This window comes from Halichoerus grypus, chromosome 1 (assembly GCF_964656455.1).
Source record: "Halichoerus grypus chromosome 1, mHalGry1.hap1.1, whole genome shotgun sequence".
Taxonomy (NCBI): Eukaryota; Metazoa; Chordata; class Mammalia; order Carnivora; family Phocidae; genus Halichoerus; species Halichoerus grypus.
Genome location: NC_135712.1, coordinates 12,941,213 through 12,960,007, shown reverse-complemented (window position 1 = coordinate 12,960,007; position 18,795 = coordinate 12,941,213). Strand labels below are relative to the sequence as shown.

The window sequence follows — 18,795 nt, the reverse complement described above, 5'->3', positions numbered from 1 at the left end:
AAATTAAGTGACTGTCAATCCTCAATGATATGTACTGCCTAAGATGTCTGATTTTTAAACTTTCAAAGCCAGGACAACTGAGGCCTATAGAAATCATAAACTTTCAACGTATGACTGAGTCCTGCAAGAGTCACTTTTATCATTTACTTTCAAAAAGAACATCTGCACATAACCATGTTGAGAACCAAAAACCAGCACATAAAAAGGGTTCATCTGTGATATGACTGAGCTCTAGACAAATAAAGAAGAGACAAGAGTGAGATGGAGTGGGGGGGTGGGGCAGATTCTCAGAAAGGAAGACTTGAGCGAGAATGACAGGCTTGGATTGGAAAGATAGAGAAAAGCATTCTAGCAGTCATTAAAGAAGAGGGTGTAACAGGAACAGCATGATGAAGGGGAGAAAACGCATGGTACTTTGGGAAAGGACTGAGGAAACACAAGAGTCTCCTTCAAGGAGACCAATATCCACACTGGACAAACAGGGTGGGGCCAAGTTATGGAAGACCTTGATGGACAGGTTGAGGACTTTAAACTTAATTTGCCTGAAAAATGGGGTTACACTTTGGTTTAATATCAAACATGATTTGAGAAGATTCTTCTTGCAGATTACTAAGCAGAATGTCTTGAGATTCAAGGGGCTGGGATTGTTGAAGAAAAAAAGAACACTTCAGTATCTTCCAAACACAGCTCTCTGAATACAACAGGCATTTAAGAAATGTGAGATTTTAAAAATGAACACTCTACAGCACAATATGCACATTGGTATTGCTCCCAAATGAATGTCAAATTAATTTTAGAAGTCAAAGGATTTATAAAAAGGTCTGTTAGTTCTTAATATTTTAAGTTATTACTGTAAAGCTTATTATAGGAAAGCTAACAACATATCCAAAAAATATATATCCATTTGCACTACTTTTACTAAGAAAGACAATATTCAACTTTCTTCTCCTGAAAGAATTGCTTATGCATCTAAATCTAATGAAAATAAAAACAATCAATAAATATTAAGACAGTATTTTTAATATTTTTTTCCTTAAAATAAATGTTAATGCCAAAATGGATGGTTTAGGGAGCTTGCCTTTTTAACCATTATTTGGCATAAAAGAGAGCTGCTGGAGGTTTGGAAGTATGATTATCCTTAGGTTTCCTTACCTGAAAGGAAAATATAGCAATGATCCTAATAACTGGGTAATGCATACTGTGTATGCATGTGACTCCCTATTGTTACCAGTAACCACAATTGTAGAAACATTTAGAATTTAGACAAGTTAGAAAATCAGGTAATATCACAAAAAAAACCGCAAGCAGCTAAAAAATATTTCACAACAAAACCAAACCATTTCCCCCAGATATTTTTAATTAAGAATTCATCAGTATAAGAACTGTATTTGTAGTATGAAAAAATAGACTATGCAAATTAATATTATAGCAAGATATATTTCCGTTTATTTAAATATAAAAAACAGTTTGAATTAAGTCCATACTAAGTATAACCCACTTTATTAATACTTGTTTCTTAGAACACAAATAGCTCTTCCTGCTCACTCAAACCATGTTACTATATGTATCAAAAATATATACATTTCTTATACATTACACTTTGCTTAAGCCTTTTCATTATGTCACTACCCTTTTTCTCAATCAGGATAAAATTTTACTATTTTAGATTATTAAGATCAGATTAGCATTTTAACAGGTTAATATTCTGTATGTAAAAGTTAGGGTCTTATGTATGCTCTTCACTTACTGAATCTGAAGAAAGTTTAACAGCTTAAAATATCTAGGAGCTTATATTTGTAAGTATGACTTTTTTTTAAAGGTTTATTTATTTGAGAGAGAGAGAGAGAGCCCGCACACAATCTTAAGCAGACTCCACGCTGAGCGCAGAGTCCAACAAGGGCTCGATCTCACAACCCTAAGACCATGACCTGAGCCAAAATCAAGAGTTGAACGCTTAGCTGACTGCGTCACCCAGGCACCCCTGTAAGTATGACTTTCAAACGCTATTTTTATTTTATAAAATATGACCAGTAGCTAAACTAATGCTAACAAAGCAAAAACATGACAAAAAACAAGTAATTATCACTAAAAAGCCTTTAAAAACACAATCACATTTCAAATAACTCAAGCTGGAGTTATCTGCCAAAATCTTAAGACTAAGAAAGAAAATTAATATTCAAATTAATATTTTTATTTTTAACTTCATCCCAGAAAATAACCTAGACCATTCTAATCTACTATTTTGCTTGTGGTACAGTAGTCCTTTTCTTTAGATTATCAAGATAATTTTTTAAAATATATTAAATCAATCATGTATCTCACATGAAATTTTAGAAGTTTACAATTCTCTTAATAAAAATGTAAGGGCCTCACCATAAGATACTCCAAAAATATCAGATAAATAAATACTTTTGTAGTTCATTCCTGTAGCTGATATATAAGAAATCCTGTTCATTACAGTAAAAATGTCAAGCAAGCCTTTATGGGTTTTTGTGATGTGATATAAACTGTAACAATAATTCTTTGGAAAGAAAGGTTTTCTTTTAGGAACAGCCAAAGAACCCAAGAAAGCAAAAACCTATAACCAAACTTGCATTTCCCCCGCACCCCCAAAAGAAACCTGCAGCAGGGGGCAGAAAAGAAAATGGAAGTTTAAAATAAGGTTTGATGAAAAGAAAAAAACATAATCTGCTTCAGGAAATACAGTGAAGGGGTTGTCAGGGTCTTCTCTATAGAATGGTTGAATCTGAACTGTTTCAAATCAAAACAGAGACGCGATCAGTTGGGCTATGACACATGACTTACAAAGCACAGCTACAGCCCCAGACTCGAACATGAGACATTCCTCCTTATGCCTAGTTTCCACTATGAGACTGAAAGGTGGGGGGTCCAATTTGTGATAGATCCGAAATCCTTTGCTGAACGCCATTCTCCTTTCTTCAGAGGCAGCCCTGTGAAAACCAAGCAAAGCAAATGAAGCTAACGTTTCCTTCTGCAGCAAGGACTGCAAGGCATCCAGAAGTCCCTCCCTGCCAGGTTTTGATGGGGGGTGGGGTGGAAAAAAAGGGAGCTCAGAGAGAGAATGGTTTATTCCAAAAGATAAGCCGTCACTTAATTTTACCAAAAGGCCAGGGGAAAAGCTACCAATTCTCACGGCAAGGCAACATAAGGTTTAATTACTCTAAGTCCACGAACGGTTTGGTTAAGATGAGTTTCCCGTTTACTTTATGTTTACCAAAAAGGAAAGATTTTGAGCGTATTTCGTTCGGAGTTGTTTATCAGCTTCCTGCTTCAGGATTTGTCACTACGCTGAAAGGGGACAGATTCGGAAACTTCAAGCCGTTCCTTGGCCGGGGAAGGAGAGGAGGTGGGAGGGAAGGTTAACGAGCCTGCTTCAAAGCTCCTTAGGGGCCAGCAGGAGGGAAAGGATTATCCGACACGAATGGCTCTCCCGGGGGCGGCAGCGAAGGGCAAGGAAAGCGGCACAGGTTACCGCCGGCTGGGGGCACGGCAGGCGGGAGCCCGTAAATATGAATGGCCACCCGGGAAGACTCACGACACGGACCGGACCGGGGCTCCTCGGGGGTCCCGGACAGCCGACCGCCCGGGAAAGCGGCTCCTTCCCAGGGGGACGAAGCCGCCCAGCCGCCCAATCCCTCCATTATGGCCAGAGGCGATGACCCGGCGCCCAGACCGACTTGGTTCCTCTCCCGCGGACAGGCTGACAGCCGCTGTCACCACAGCCCCCGGCCCGACGCAGTGCCGCACGACCCCTAGTCTCCTCACAACCCCGCCCGCCCTCCCGAGCCAGGGCTGCCCGCGGTCGCCCCTCACCGTTCCCGCCCAGGCTGCGGCGGGGAAGGCTGCTCAGGAAGCGTCCGCCCGCGCGCCCAGCTGCCGGTGGGTCTGGCCGCTGCCGCTCCCCGCCCCCCGCCGGCTTGCTCACCTCTTCCTCCGGCTCCTCCTCCTTCTCCCGCAGCCGCCGCCGCCACAGCCGCCGGAAGCGTCACTTCCTCTCCAGCAGGCCCATCTCTTCCGCATTGCGCCGCGGCCGGGGGCGGAAGGCCCGCCCCTCGGGGGAAACGGCGGGGCGTCAGGAGGCAGGCCCCGCCCACTCCGAGCCTCCTTGCGGGTCCGAAGTGGTAGGCTGCCTGCTGGCCTCCACGCGTAGCGACCTGAGCCTCCCTCAGGCGGCCTGTGGGCCAGGCCGCAGCTACAGGTCCGACCGCTGCGGAAGCGGGGACGAGGAGAATCGGCCTCTCTGGTCCCCTCGCGTGGGCTTTTCAGACGTTACCAACCCTCCCCGTGGGCGCCAGGGAGGGGCTCTGGGGAAAAGCTTTGGGGACCGGGTACTGATACGTGCCCAAGATGGGTGTCAGGACCACCCCCTGCCGCCCCCAGCGGCCTGACGGGCGTGGGGAGGGCTCGGGACAGCCAGCACGCCGGGCCATCCGGGCGGCGCCCGAAGAGCTGTCCATGGTGTCTCCCCGCGAACAGCGCCCAGTTCCTGTTCTGAGCATCTGGGTAGGTAGCGGGAGAAAAACTAATGCCTGCTTTGGAGCAACTCTCTTGGCTGTCTTTTCTTCTGGAGTGTTCCAGAGCTCTCAGGAACACTATAGGAAAGACTGCTCAGCTGTACATATGGTGGAGAATCGAAGTCACAAACCAGGACCTCAAGACTGAGTTGAAACATGGCGGTACGGAGGCAGCTATGGTTGGCCCTCAATGGCGAATAGCTTTTGTCAACCATGGAATTTAATAACTAAAGGCGTCTAACCCTCTCATCTTCTCATTTTTCAACAAATCATACTACGTGGCTAATATTAGTGTGTCCCACGGACTTTCCCTTCTCTTTCCACTTGATAGACCTAAATATGGGAATGAAGTCAAAGCCAAGAAGGCCAAAAGGAATTGAAATCCTGAAGAAACCGTTTCTGCTTGTCTTCGTTTTTTTCTTTACCTCTTCCTCTTCTTGCTTTTATTTTAGCAGCGAAAGCAGAATTTAAATTTGTTACAGTGCACAAAATCATTTCCCCCTCTGGGCCCTGTCATGTGGCTTGATTTAACATTTCTTCATCCATTTTAGAGAAGCTGGACCCACCCTGGTTTCAGGATACTAAAGTAGCTATCATTCACTAGAAGAGAAGCCTTTTCTTTTCTAGAAGGAGATATGCAAAGACACATTTAGTTCTGAGAACTGGAAAGGATTTCTCATTTAGTACTATTTACTTAGAAAAAGGTGTTTTGCTCTTAGTAGTGGTTACTGACAGCAGCCTCAGAATTAAACTTATATTAAGATTCTCTGCTGGACTGTGGTTGCTTCCTACCCCCCTGCCCCCAAAGAATCCATTTCAATTAGAGATTGCATTTGACAGAGGAAGTAAATGGGAGTGGGTGGGAATGGAAATTTTCTTATTTGCCTATTCAGTTATAATGCCTCTCTAGCCCTGAAGGAATGCCAAATGTATGTACCAGAAAAACATATGGAAGGATATTGCTCCAGGAGAGATGTTGATGTTACTGAATACTTGGCTTGGGAGTTGCTTTTTATGTCAGCTGAGACCCAGGAAAGATAAGTTGTTAAAAATTACTGTTTCAAGTGGAATTGGAACCTGAAACCTAACCTGCCCACCCCTAACCTAGGATCAGTTCCACCATGGCTGTCTGAGGCCACACGGGGAACCCCTCCTTCTCAGTGTCATTTATGGGTGTTGGGCTCTTCTAGAAGCAGGTGTTCTGCCTATTTCTGGTTTCCTTTGATTTTGGATTAAGGAGATTAAGGTCAGAGTTTCTTGGTTCTGGGTTTGAATTGCTGTTTCTTTCTTCAGAATGAACTGGGGGGTGGGGGGAGATGGTAAGCAGGACTCTTATTCCTAGAGCTGTCCGAAGGCCAGGATTTTCCAAATCCTTTCAAAATAGATCATTTTAGTCATGAAATAAGCACATGCCCAGGGGTTGAAAACACAAGGGCCCTTTTACTAGTGACTTTTATAAAATGTTATTCCTTCTTTTTCTTGTCCCTCTTTACTATTTATACTTGTTATAGCACATGAAAAATAGCTGGACAAATTTTCATCAGATTTGAAGAGTGTGGGGAGGGGTGGTGGCTGACTTAAAATACATGTTAAGTGGCACACACAAACTTCTTACTGAGGTCTTAAGGGCCCACAGAGATGTGCTGACATCTTAACCCTTGAAAATGAGCAGTGAGGCCTGTGTTAGGCTGAAAAAATTGCACATCCTAATCCCTGGAACATGTGAATGTTAATTTATGGGGAAAACAAGTCTTTGCTGATGAGACTGAGTTAAGGGTTTTGAGATTATTTTGCATTATCTGGGTAGGCCCTAAATGCAATCACAACTGTCCTTACAGGGTAGCAGAGAGAAATTTAGACACACACACACAGAGGCAATGTGAAGACAGAAGTAGAGACTGAGGCAGTGTGGCCACCAGCCAAAGAATGTCAGTAGCTACCTCTAGAAGCCACCAGAGAGAGCAGGAAGGATTCTTCCCTAGAGCCTTTGGAGGATCATGGCCTTGCCACCATCTTGATTTTGAACTTCTGGATCCCAGAACTGTGAGAGAATTTCTATTGTTTGAAATTAACCAGTTTGTAGTAATTTGTTACAACAGCCACAATCAATACAAGTCTTATGTGTCTTCCCATCAGCAAAAACAGTCCCAAATAGATGATTCAAATATGAACTTCAATAGCTTCAACAAATTGAAGGCAAACACCCAGAGTTTTAAATGTTGATTTTTGACCAAATTATTTCTCCTATGGGCAATTCTACCGAGTTAAAATATGCACTCACCATTTCTATAAGTCAAAAACACTCATATAGGGACTATAAATGGCTCAATCTAATATATGTTCCCAGTACACTATACCTAGAGTTTATTAATTTAGAATGACTGATTATTCTAATAACTGTTTTTAAAACTATACCATGTTACACGACTACTAATTTTGACAGATGTCTAAAATATGAATTAATAGTAGGGTCTACTTTTCCTTATAGCCTGAATTTTATCAAAAATACTAGAAAATGTTTGGCAAACTTGGGGAATATTAAAAGCCTGATCCAGTTATCTTTAACAGGCTCTTGTTCAGGTTACATAGACTAGAGCTATATCAGGATTTGCAGAGAGCTACTATTATATAGAAAGGGATGGCTTCTGAGAGGCAACACAATAAGTTCCAAATAGCATAGCTATTTGCTTTGAATAAGTTGTAGTAATCAGTGAAGAATAAGATTTTAAATTGGAGAAATGGAAACCTTGTAAGTAGAAAATATAGTAAGCTTGGGAGCAGAATCATTGTGAAAATAAAACCAAGCAAAAACTTCAAAGACTGAAAAATTGCTCACACATACCATAGGTAAGGACATTACCCCTGTGATGAACAGGTAACTTGTGTGTGCCAAAAAGTTTTCATTTGGAATAACAGACCAACTCAAGGGAGCTCAAGTGAAGGGGTTTGTTTTAATGACACAAAAGGATTTTCATGGAAACCACAGGACCTAAGCAATAGCAGGGCTCAGCCTCACTGAGATAAGAGCTGGAGGGTGTTCAACGGTCACCCCAGCTCTTCATCCCTAAGCAACAGGTGTCTCTGGAATTTCAACACCTAAGGCTACATGTGAAAAAAGGTAAGCTTTCATGGGCAAAGTGTTTTGGTAAAGTAGCTTAAAATGGCTTCTACAGGATTTGTCAAATCTTTCACCATGTGTTTTGAATCATCAAGCATAGGATATAAAGTATTTGTTTCTGAAGATCTTTTTAAGTAAAGGCCCCCAAACTAAGCACCACAGTATATCTTCCGAGACATGCTGTGCTAGGCCTTCTCATTGAGCTGGATGATTGTAACATCCAAGCCCCTGCTGGAGTTAGGGCTGCCAGGGCTAGAGGAAAGCCAGAATAAATTACTGGGGCCTGGAGGTCCAGAAGCAGGCCAGGGGCCAGTCAACATTGCACATCAAAATCAATTCCACAGAACAATTTTTAGCCTGTCTGCCTTTGCCAGGTAGTCTGAAGACTCTGAGCAACTGTGAACCCAGTATCCATACACTTTCCATTTTGGAGGACAATCTCCAAAGCATTTTGGACAACAGCCTTATCAAAGCATAAGGCCTCCCAAACATTCAGACATATTACATCATTCTCGCTACATGCAGAATTTCTGGTGTTTTAATTGTTATTTTCATTTACTTGAAACGACAGACCAAAATGTTATAATTGGTGAATGGCGAGTCCCTTTACTATATGGACATTACCATGCTAGAGATGAATTCTTGTAACCATACAGAACCACCATAGTGTAGCAACTTACATGTTGCATTTTGCAGCTCTACAACATCTGACCATTTTTAGAAGGATTTCATGGTTTCAAGGGAAATTAGCATTTTTAAAAAATTTAAATCCAACTAATTAGCATATAATGTATTATTAGTTTCAGAGGTGGAGTTCAGTGATTCATGAGTTGTATATAACACCCACTGCTCATTACTGCCCTCCTTAATGCCCATCATCCGCTTACGCCATCCCCGCACCCAGAAATTAGCATTTAAAACAAAATGAGGCATTTGTCAAACTCGTGGAACTGTATGCACTTAAATTAAAGAGGGTAAACTTTAATGTTTATAAATTATACCTTAATAAACCTGGCTTTAAAGAAACTAGGGAACTTTACATTTTAGGGTACTCTCATCATGAGGAAGGTGCTCACTGTGAGGTGGTGCAATCTGGGGCCAATTCTGGGTGATGAGATTAGCATCACCGCAGGCAACTATGGCTCAAGTTAACTGAAGCCCTCTTGGAGATGAAGAGGAACATACTGGAGAGATTAAAAGTTGGTATGGTAGACTTGAAATCGTGCCTCCCCAATCTCCCACAAGGAGACCCTGGGCACCACTGACTGAGCGTGGTGGGAAGACAAAAGCCAGCTCCTGGAGACCTAAACTCAGAACTGCAACTCTGGGTTGAGGAGTCCCTGTCAGCCTTGCTGAGACCTTCTTAGTCTTGCATCTGAGACTTTAATTCCTGCCATCTCTGCTTCAGAGGTCATGCCCGCCTCATGACGATCTCGCAGTTCTCAGGCTCTCCCGGCTTCCTCCAGCTCCTTCTCCTTTCTCCCTCAATAATCTGCTGCTATCTCAGCAACTCCTCCCCAGACTGGAACTACTGGATATTTCTCTTCCTGCTCCCTTCGTTGGCTGAGGGCTGTTCTCTGGGACATTATCTGCTGGACGCTCCAGCCTGTTGCACAGGCCAAGAGAAAGCCCTCCGGCAGAGCCCAGGTGCCTGCAGGACACCAGCACATCCACAGGGATATGGGTGGGGCACCACCATCATGTGCTATAACATAGCCATCAGTCTTTATGACTGTGGTTTCTATTGCCTCAATAAAATAGCTTTCCTTTTCAAAAACCCTTCTCACCTATTTTGGAGTTATTTCAGGAGACTGATCCAAAAGGAAAAACTGAAGAAGCAAACCTTTACCTTCATTAAAATGTCACCCTCTATTTATCTTTTGCCAATTCCCTTCATAAGAAAGGATGTACTTTAGCTATTTCAGGAACAAAACTTTTTCCAGTTGAGATAGGAGAACTACTTGTTTTACGCACACATCTATGCTGAGTTCACCTTACGTCAAGGTCCCTGTGTGGTATTCAAACCCATTCCTGAAACAAAAACAGCCTGAGAGATTGCATAGGATAAAGTCTCCCGCTTACTGCAAGAGTCCTTAAAAGTGGACAGGGGAAAAATCACCAGTCTAATGGGTTTGGAAACACAAATTTAAGGCACACATGACGTGCATGTCCTATGTATACATGTTTAAATGTTTTATTCTGTTGAAGTTCTCATTTTAATTCTATTTAGTAGGCTACTATCGTGTAACAGAATGAATATGTAGGGATAAGTAATGTTCCTACAACAAAGATAAAACTGACAATGCACTTAGAGTGCATGACACTGTTATAAATATTATTTGACCTGACCAAGGGTACGCACACTGATAGTCTCACACTATGTTAGAGTCATGAAATGCTCTAAAATCAGTCACCAGCAAAATACAACAAAGGATCTATTTAAAAATTAATTTAATGCTTGGCTAAAGCTTAATTACATATATAATTATCAAACAATAGTCCTTAATTTCCAAAAAGTTCCTCTTTTGAAAATCACAGAATCAGAAAGCATAAACTTTAAAACAAGTTCTCTGAATATTTACAACATGGTATAAACATTATAGAAGACCAAGGATATTAAATTGCCTGGGTGTAGCTAATCAGCAAGGCGTATTCTTTATTGCATATATAACTCACATATGTGGGATTTTAAATAAAATGACAGACTACTAAAATTCAAATGCATGTATTTTTGTAAGCTGGTCAGGGGGTAAAATCATGAATGAGACAGGACAGTCAGCCCAAAACCATGCATTGAGGTTTGTGGGGCTATTTTTTCCAAAAGTTAAACTTCTATGTTCTTCTCAAAAATCTATGTTGCATATATTATTTAGAGTTCATATTAAACCCACATTTGACTGTAATGCTGATTCAAGGAAGAAAGTTTCCATTCACCCAATGACTAAGTCCACACTCAACTCTCAATTTTAAGGCAGCAAAGCTACGGTGATAGCAACTGCTAACCAAAAGGTGATGGACACTTAGTCACTTGCCAGCCCTTTTGTTGCAACTGTGTAGTAATTTCCCTAAGACAATTTGCTACTGAATAATTTTCTGCTGTTAAAAGGCTTACTCTGTAGAAAAACACCACAAATTTCCAGTGTGAAAGTAACTCCATGGTGGTATAAATATATATATGCATAATTACACAATTTACACTGCACACATCGTTTACAGAGGACAATTAACTGAGAGGGTTAATTTGAATGACCATATAAAATAGTTCTGTAAACAAAGTATGACAGGCAGTAAGGAAAACATTAATAGGCTTCCTAGAAATAATGTGAATTCCTTTCATTCCAAAGAAATTGCATTTAAGGACACAGTATTGAATATTAATAATGTTCTTTGTATTAAAACAAGAATCAATATTTTACAGTTTAAGAAACTTTACATATATACAAAATTTATACACTGGGAATGGTATTAAAGCAAACAGGCTTTTTAGTCTCACAGATCTATTTTCCTTCAATCAAAGACTTAAACTCTTTCACATTGTGGTCACTTGCAACTGACATAGCATGATCCAGAGCGCGAACACTTGCAAGGAGTTTTACTATCTGTTTTATGTTTTCCCTAAAAAAGAAAAAAATGTTGCAATATCTTATTAATACAAAAGCTTTCAAAGGAAAATTTGTTATTGACTTTATGACCACTTTGAGGTTTGCAATCAATTTTTTCAAGCATACATTTTTAAAGAAGACAGAAATAAGCAAGCTATAGCAAGTAAAAAAATAAAATAAATTTGTCCATGTAAAACAAAACTTGTATATGTTTAAATGACTAGCCCGGAGACCAAGTATCCACTTTCAAAAACAAAAACACCGCAAAAGTTCATTCAGATCAATGATTTTCACTGATATCTAGAAAGGAAAGAAAGGGTATCTATTGCCAAACTACTTTAGAGCTCTGCCTCCCATTCCCTCCCAAACCAGAGTCCCAGGTCTTTCAGAACATACCTGGAACACAAAATCCAGCATAATCTCCACTTTTCCTAAATTCACTAAGAAAGCATAAGCTGGCTTCCTCTATCACCCCAGCTAGCTGCCATTCAGGGTAGTCCTCAAATTTCAGCATACATCAAAATAACCTAGAGGGCTGCTGAAACACAGATCACCAGGTCCCACCCCCAGAATTCAAATTCAGTAGGTCTGGGATGGGGCCTGAGAATCTGCATTTCTAACAAAGTTCCCAGGTGATGCTGATGCTGCTGATCCAGGCACCATTTTAAGAATGACTGTTTTAACAGTTAGTTTGAACCATGTGTGAGAAACAGCACACAGTGTGACATAATTAGCTGTCTCTTCTCTGCAAAATTGTAGCAAGCACCTTTTAGGGAAGGACTTTATTTGTAAAACTTTGTAACCCACATGGAACCTATTTCCTATTTTATGGGCTCTGCACACAGCAAATGCTTATAACAGGCGCTGAAGTTCTTTTCTGTAGAAAAGTAAATACCATTTGTTGATATTTAACTGCCCAACAAAAACAGTCAAGTATATATAAATCAAAGTTTAAAAAGTGAATAGGACTTATCTAGCAAGAAACACCGAGAAGAAATATTAGTGCCAAGAAATAACAACCAACAACAAAGTGACCCACACTAAAGACGAAATTAAAATATAAATCAAAATCACCTGCCAAAGAATTTTACCACTAAAATCTTTGTATCTACTTGGTTTTTAACTTTACTGTAAGAGACAGCAAATTTTCTCAAGAAAATAAGGTTTTTTCATGGAAGGGAAATGAGGAAAAAGAAAATCGTTTGTTAGTGGGGTATGACTGATGGTGTATATTCTGAACGGAAACTCTGACATTAGCAACAATATATGAAATGAAACTTTAAAAAAAAAAGGGATAATGGTTCAGTTATTCATTCCTTCCTTGCAACCCCTGGTAAAAATTATGTACAAGCTGCTCCCCAAAAATCATGAGTGATGACCTTTAGTGTATGATATGGATATAGGAAAACTCCACACAGAGCACAAATGTCCCAAAACTGGCATATAACCTTTAATATACTTAAGTTTCAGTGACCAGCTTTTTGAGGGATTACATCTATATAATGATCCTCCAGAGATTAAGATCCATGACATTCTAAGAGCCTGAAATCTCCCCCAATTCTTCAAGGGAGGAGACGGAGAAAACCATGATTCATTCATTCACCTTAGAGCTAGTGCTCACCAGAAGTCCTTCTTAATACTTCATAAATAACACATTGAAAAAAAGATTAGGTAATACTGCCAAAATAAAAAATAATGTGTCTTTTTGGTGGGTTTACCAATACCAAATCAATGCACAATTTCAAGTAAAATATAAACATGACTCTAAGACATTTTAATAATACTAAATGTGACAAAAACTAAAGACTCTAGATCACCATTTCATTGAACAATTACAAAAAATTACCTCGCATTTCTTTTTTCCACATCGGAACATCCGATACTGTTTCTATAGATTGTATCTGCTAAGTGTACAAGGTATCGACAGAAGTTTTCTAACTGAGAAATAGTTCTTTCTCCTTTCAGGTTCATGAACCACTGCTTTGGGAAACAATTGATTACCTATGAAGAAGAAAGATGTAACACAAAATAGTTAAAACAAAATAAAGTATCTAAAAGTTGAGCCTAGACAAGGGGGATAATGTATGTAACTAGAAGACCTGCTATTGAACTATATATAGCCAATCGCTTTGAAGGGATATTCTTTTAAACCTGACTTTCCACATTAACTATACAAATATACCTGAATATATCTGTATTTTTAACTTCAACAGATAGGTACTCAAAACAAAAGATAAATAACCTTCAATATTTAAGTAAATTAGGGACATAAAATTGATAACCAAATGCTTCATTTTCCTGTCTTCCAGGAAGCCCTAAATGAACTGAATTTCCTTTTATCAGCAGCTTTTCATATAAAAGCATGTGCAGCATAAATACCACACTGTGGCCTCTCCCTATCCTGAACAATTCAGTGAGCAAGTATCCATGCTGGCCCAGAGTGGGGTCAAGAGAACACCGCACCAGGGGTGCAGCTTAGGGCAAGAGCCTAGGCAAGGTGAACAGGGCATGGTGTCAGTACAAAATCCAAGCAAGGTGAGGCTGATTCCATATGGAAGAGGGCAGTGTACTAGCAGGATTCAGTCAAGCAGGCAGAGAAGGCTCCCCATGAAAGAACCCAGGGATGCTTAGAAAAATGGCTGATTCCAAGCAAGCAGAAGATAAGCCCGGAACATCATGTGCCAGAAAGCAAGAAAGTGCTCCCCCAAAATGAGATGACATGTTACAAGGTCACAGAGGTCAACTTGAAGGGACTCAAATAAAATCTGGGACAGTTCCTGCCAAAGATACAGAATCTGAATCCAACCATGAAAATATCCAACAAACCCAAATTGAGGGACATTCTGCAAAATATCTAGCCCATCATCTTCAAAAGTGTCAAGGTTTCGTAACGGTCAGGGAAAGACAAGAACTCTTCCAGATTAAAGGAGACTAAGGAAGACATGATAATTAAATGCCAAGAATGATCTGGGAACTTCTTTCACCAAGGATGTGATATTATTGACATAAATGACAAAACCTGAAGGGTCTCAAAGCTTAGGTGACAGTAATAGATATGTTGATGGTTACATTATAATTATGTATAAGAACATCCATGTTTATAGGAAACAGACATGAAAATATTTGGGGCAGGGGAGGATCATGTTAGAGACTTACTCTGACATGGTTGAGGGAAAAAACTTTGTATTGTACTTGCAAATTTTCTTTAATTTTATAATTATTTCAAAAAATATTTTTAAAAAAGAGAAATTGGGAGTCTCTGGCTGGCTCACTTGGTTGAGCATGACTCTTGATTTAAGGGTGGGAAGCTCGAGCCCCACGTTGGATATAGAGATTACTTAAGAATAAAATCTTTTAAAAAAATAATATAAAAAAGATGAATCTCTAACTCCCATAAAGTAGAAAACAAAATAAAAATTATTTCTTAAATGAGAGACTATTGTTGTAATAACATTCAAAATAGTATTTCATCCAACTGTTAAAAATGTATTATTCTGATATTAAAACTTTTACTAATACCTACCAAATAATGATATAATAGATGGATAGAAGGATAGATACAAAATGTTACAGGATACATGTTTATGTAAAAAGTGCTGAGGGGGTTCAGAACTACCTGGGAGGCAAACTGACTGTCAACATTACACCAAGGTCAATAATCAAAGGGGTTTTCATAAAATTCTAAAATCTCTCTTCAAATAAAGAAAACCTAATCCATTTTAATTTACATCTTTAAAAACTACAATATGTGTCATTTAACTCACATTTTGGGCTTTTTTGATGCTGTCATCTCCATATTCTGAGTTCTGAAAAGCCATGAGAATGTATCTATTTAATAAACCATCTATTGACAACTCCTGAAGGGTTTTATTTGAGAAAATGCCATACCACTGAAGAAAATTCCCTAGTAGCTAGAAAGACAAAAGAAAATTATTTTCCCTCAGATTGAGATACAATTAACACATAACATTGTATAAGGTGTACAACATAACGATTTGATCTATGTATTGTGAAGTGATCACCACAGTTAGTATCCCTCACCTAACTAAATTCTTTCCCTTGTGATGAGAACTTTAAGATCCACTCTCTGAGCAACTTTAAATATACAACACGTTATTATTACCTACAGTCACCATGTTGTACATTACACACAGAATTATTTTATCTTGTAACTGGAAGTGTGTACTTTTGACCCCTTTCACCTAGTCCCCCCACCCTGGACTCCCCACTTCTGGCAACCGCGCATCAGATCTCTGTTTCTAGAAGTCTGGCTTTTTTATAAAAAGAAAGACTATTCCAAGGCATTGTTAAACAACTAAATTAAGTCAAAGAAAATACTTACAGAGTAAAACACCTTATGAAATACAGTGGACCATGTTTTGCCAAAGTACTAATTAACAGGGTCCAAATGTTGCCTCAAATGACTGAGAATTTGAATTTTTAAGCTTTAATTAATTAAAATTAACTAATTAAGACATAAATAGCCACACGGGGCTAGTGGCTACTTTATAGGCCAGTACAAAAACAGAACATCTTCCATCATAATAGAAAGTACTACCAGGCAAGTGCTGATCCTTCGATAAATGTCCTTCATTCAAAATCATGCTTGAGTTCTACAACCATCCAGGAAAAGATGGAAATTCTCTTTTTGACTACAACACTGCATGTTTACCAGATCTCATGAACCTGAACTGAGCTATGTCACTTCAATAGCTCAAGCTACTCAAGCTCAGTACACGCAAAATAGAAGCCATTATTATGCAGTCACATTATTATAAAATGGGAGTTCCCAGCCCATCCCAGCATAAAAATTCCCAAGTTTCTCAGTATTTCTCAGCTCAGTAAATGCTAACATTATCCAACCAACTGATTAGGCTGGAAACTTCGATGTCGTTCTTCACCTCTCCCTCCGGTTGTTTGACCCCACCTCCATCCATTGTGTCCATTTCGCTCAGTTCCTGTTGCCACCTCCCCTAATCCAAGCTGCCATCATCTCTTTCTAGACCTCACAGTTCCTCAAGTGATTATGAGCACTAGCTCTGGAGTAGTCTTTCTCAAGCAGGGTTCTATGAGAGAAATAAAACCTATAGAAAATGATTTGAGTGACTCCTTAATTTTCCCAAAGATGGTACAGAGCAAGTACCATTCTAGACGCAGGGAAAAGAGAATTCATTATGCTCAATGGAGGACCTAGGGCATTAGGTATTGATTATTTCACGGACCCCACCTGAGAAGAGCTGCTCATCAGTCAGAACTGGCCTCAATAAGACTCCCATTTCTACACTGAACAAAGGAATGACTCTGGGCTGGTTATTCTGTGCCTAACTGTCCCAGGAGTAGAGTGAGAACAGTGTCTAGTTATAGGCTACTGTGACAATTCAACAAGATAAACAACAGTGTGGCACAGTGCTTAGCACACAGTACATCCATAATAAATTTTCATTATTACTATCCTTACCTGCTTTGATCCATTATCCACACAACAGCCAGAGTAATCTTAAAAATGGCAATTTGTGCATGTCCCTTCCATGACCAGTATTAATTTTCAACAAAGGTATACAAGCAATTCAATAAAGACAGCCTTAGCATTATTTATAATAGCCAAATTACGGAAGCAGCCCAACTGTCCATCGATTGATGAGTAGATAAAGAAGATGTGGTTATGTACACACACACACACACCCACACACACACACACACCCACCCACCCACCCCAGAATATTATTCAGCCATCATTAAGGATGAAATCTTGCCATTTGCAACATGGATGGAGCTAGAGAGTATAATGCTAAGTGAAATTAAGGCAGTTAGAGAAAGACAAATACCATATGATTTCACCTATATGTGGAATTCAAGAAAACAAATAAGCAAAGAAAAAAAAGACAAAAGAAGAAACAGACTCAACTATAGAGAACTGATGGTCCCCAGAGGGGAGGCTGGGGGGGGGGGGGTGATGAGTGAAACAGGTGATGGGGATTAAGGAGTACATATATCATGATGAGCACAGGGTAATGCAAAGAATGGTTGAACTACTATACCGTACACATGAAACTAATATAATGTACGTCAACTATACTGGAATTAAAATAAAAATTTTAAAAATTAAAAAAAAAGATATCCTTTTCAATAAACAGTTCTGGAACAAATGAAGTTCAATCCAGGCCCCACACCTTATATAAAAATTAACTCAAAATGGATCATGGACTTATATGTAAAACCTGAAACTATGATCTATCTAGATGAAAGGATAGAAGAAAAACTTTGTGGTCTTGTGTTACGTAAAGATTTCTTAGCTATGACACCCAAAGCACAATCCATGACAGGAAAATGTGATAAGCTGGACATCATCAAAATGAAGAACTTCTGCACTTTGAAAGACTGTTAAGGGAATGAAGACAAACCACACAGTAGAAAAGTAAAACTCTCTACAAATCATACACCTGATAAAGAATTTGTATCCAGAATACAGAACTCAAAGCTCAGTAAGACAATTTTTAAAAACACAAAAGATTTGGGTGCCTGGGTGGCTCAGTTGATTAAGCATCTGCCTTCAGCTAAGGTCATGATAATAGGGTCCTAGGATCCAGCTTCGAGTCCCTGCATCAGGCTCCCTGCTCAGCAGGGAGTCTGTTTCTTCCTCTCTCTCTGCCCCTCCCCCTGCTCTATCTCTCAAATAAATAAAATCTTAAAAAAATGCAAAAGATTTGAACAGGTACTTCACCAGAGAACATATACAAATAGCAAATAAACAGAGGAAAACATGCTCAACATCATCAGTCATTACAGAAATACAAATTAAGACTGTAATAGGACACCTCTACACAGCTAGTAGAATGACTTAAAAAAAAAAAACAAAAAAAACCACTCCAAAACTGACAATACCGAGTATGGTATGTGGTGAAAATGAGGGATAACTGGATAACATTAATATGTTGTTGATCTGAAAACCAGCTTTTCATAGGTATTTACCCAATTGAAATGTAAACTTACATACCCAGAAAAGGCCTGTATGCAAATGCTTACAGCAGCTTTAATTCATAATCACTCCAAACTGGAAAAAATCCAATATTCCTCAATTGGAGAATGGATTAAAAAAAAAATAGCAACTTGTGGTATCATCCACCTTACAAAAGGAATACTACTTAGCAATAAAAGAAATTAACTACCAGTAACACATGACAACACTGATAAATCTCAAATGCACTATGTTACGTAAATGAAGCCAGACTGTAAATAATTCCATTCATTAGGCACCCTTACAAAGAAAACCACAGGACAAGGAAAAGGGGTGGCCATGGTGCAGGGGTGGGCTTGACTACAAAGGGATATGGGGAAACTGGGGAGATGGTAGAAGTGCTATGCATCTTGATGTGGGTAGTGAACACAGGTCTATACGTAAATTACAGCTCCTATGTCATCTGGGAAGCTAGCTCATCTCCTAACTCCAGCCATTTTGGACTTTTCTCAGTTTTTCTAGAATATGCTGCTCATCCTCAGCTCAGTGCCAGCTCCTATTCTTCTGGTCTAATGATCTAAATAG

At 39.5% G+C, this 18,795-nt stretch overlaps 2 protein-coding genes and 1 long non-coding RNA gene across 10 annotated transcripts in view; 1 reads left to right on the top strand and 2 right to left on the bottom strand.

Annotated features, from left to right (window-relative positions):
• Window positions 1-4,041, bottom strand: part of SYNJ1 (synaptojanin 1) — an 85,989-nt gene extending 81,948 nt beyond the window's left edge. For 7 of the 8 annotated variants that reach the window (XM_078078735.1, XM_078078746.1, XM_078078761.1 and 4 more), the window contains exons 1-2: window positions 3,835-3,941; window positions 2,806-2,951 (exon numbers count right to left, since the gene is read on the bottom strand). In XM_078078735.1, the coding sequence (XP_077934861.1) occupies window positions 2,806-2,929 (124 nt within the window). In that variant the 5' untranslated portion in view covers window positions 2,930-2,951; window positions 3,835-3,941. The other variant, XM_036082537.2, reaches the window with a different exon arrangement.
• A 58-nt stretch (window positions 4,042-4,099) lies between these two features.
• Window positions 4,100-5,301, top strand: LOC118529627 (uncharacterized). Its single transcript, XR_004914229.2, has 2 exons — window positions 4,100-4,219; window positions 4,592-5,301. It is a non-coding gene; the product is annotated as an uncharacterized LOC118529627 (long non-coding RNA).
• Window positions 5,302-10,087: 4,786 nt separating this feature from the next.
• PAXBP1 (PAX3 and PAX7 binding protein 1) overlaps window positions 10,088-18,795 on the bottom strand; it is a 32,968-nt gene continuing 24,260 nt past the window's right edge. The window contains exons 16-18 of the mRNA XM_036082548.1: window positions 15,020-15,166; window positions 13,102-13,256; window positions 10,088-11,268 (exon numbers count right to left, since the gene is read on the bottom strand). Coding sequence (XP_035938441.1) covers window positions 11,151-11,268; window positions 13,102-13,256; window positions 15,020-15,166 — 420 coding nt within the window. The 3' untranslated portion in view covers window positions 10,088-11,150. The remainder of the gene's footprint in view (window positions 11,269-13,101; window positions 13,257-15,019; window positions 15,167-18,795) is intronic.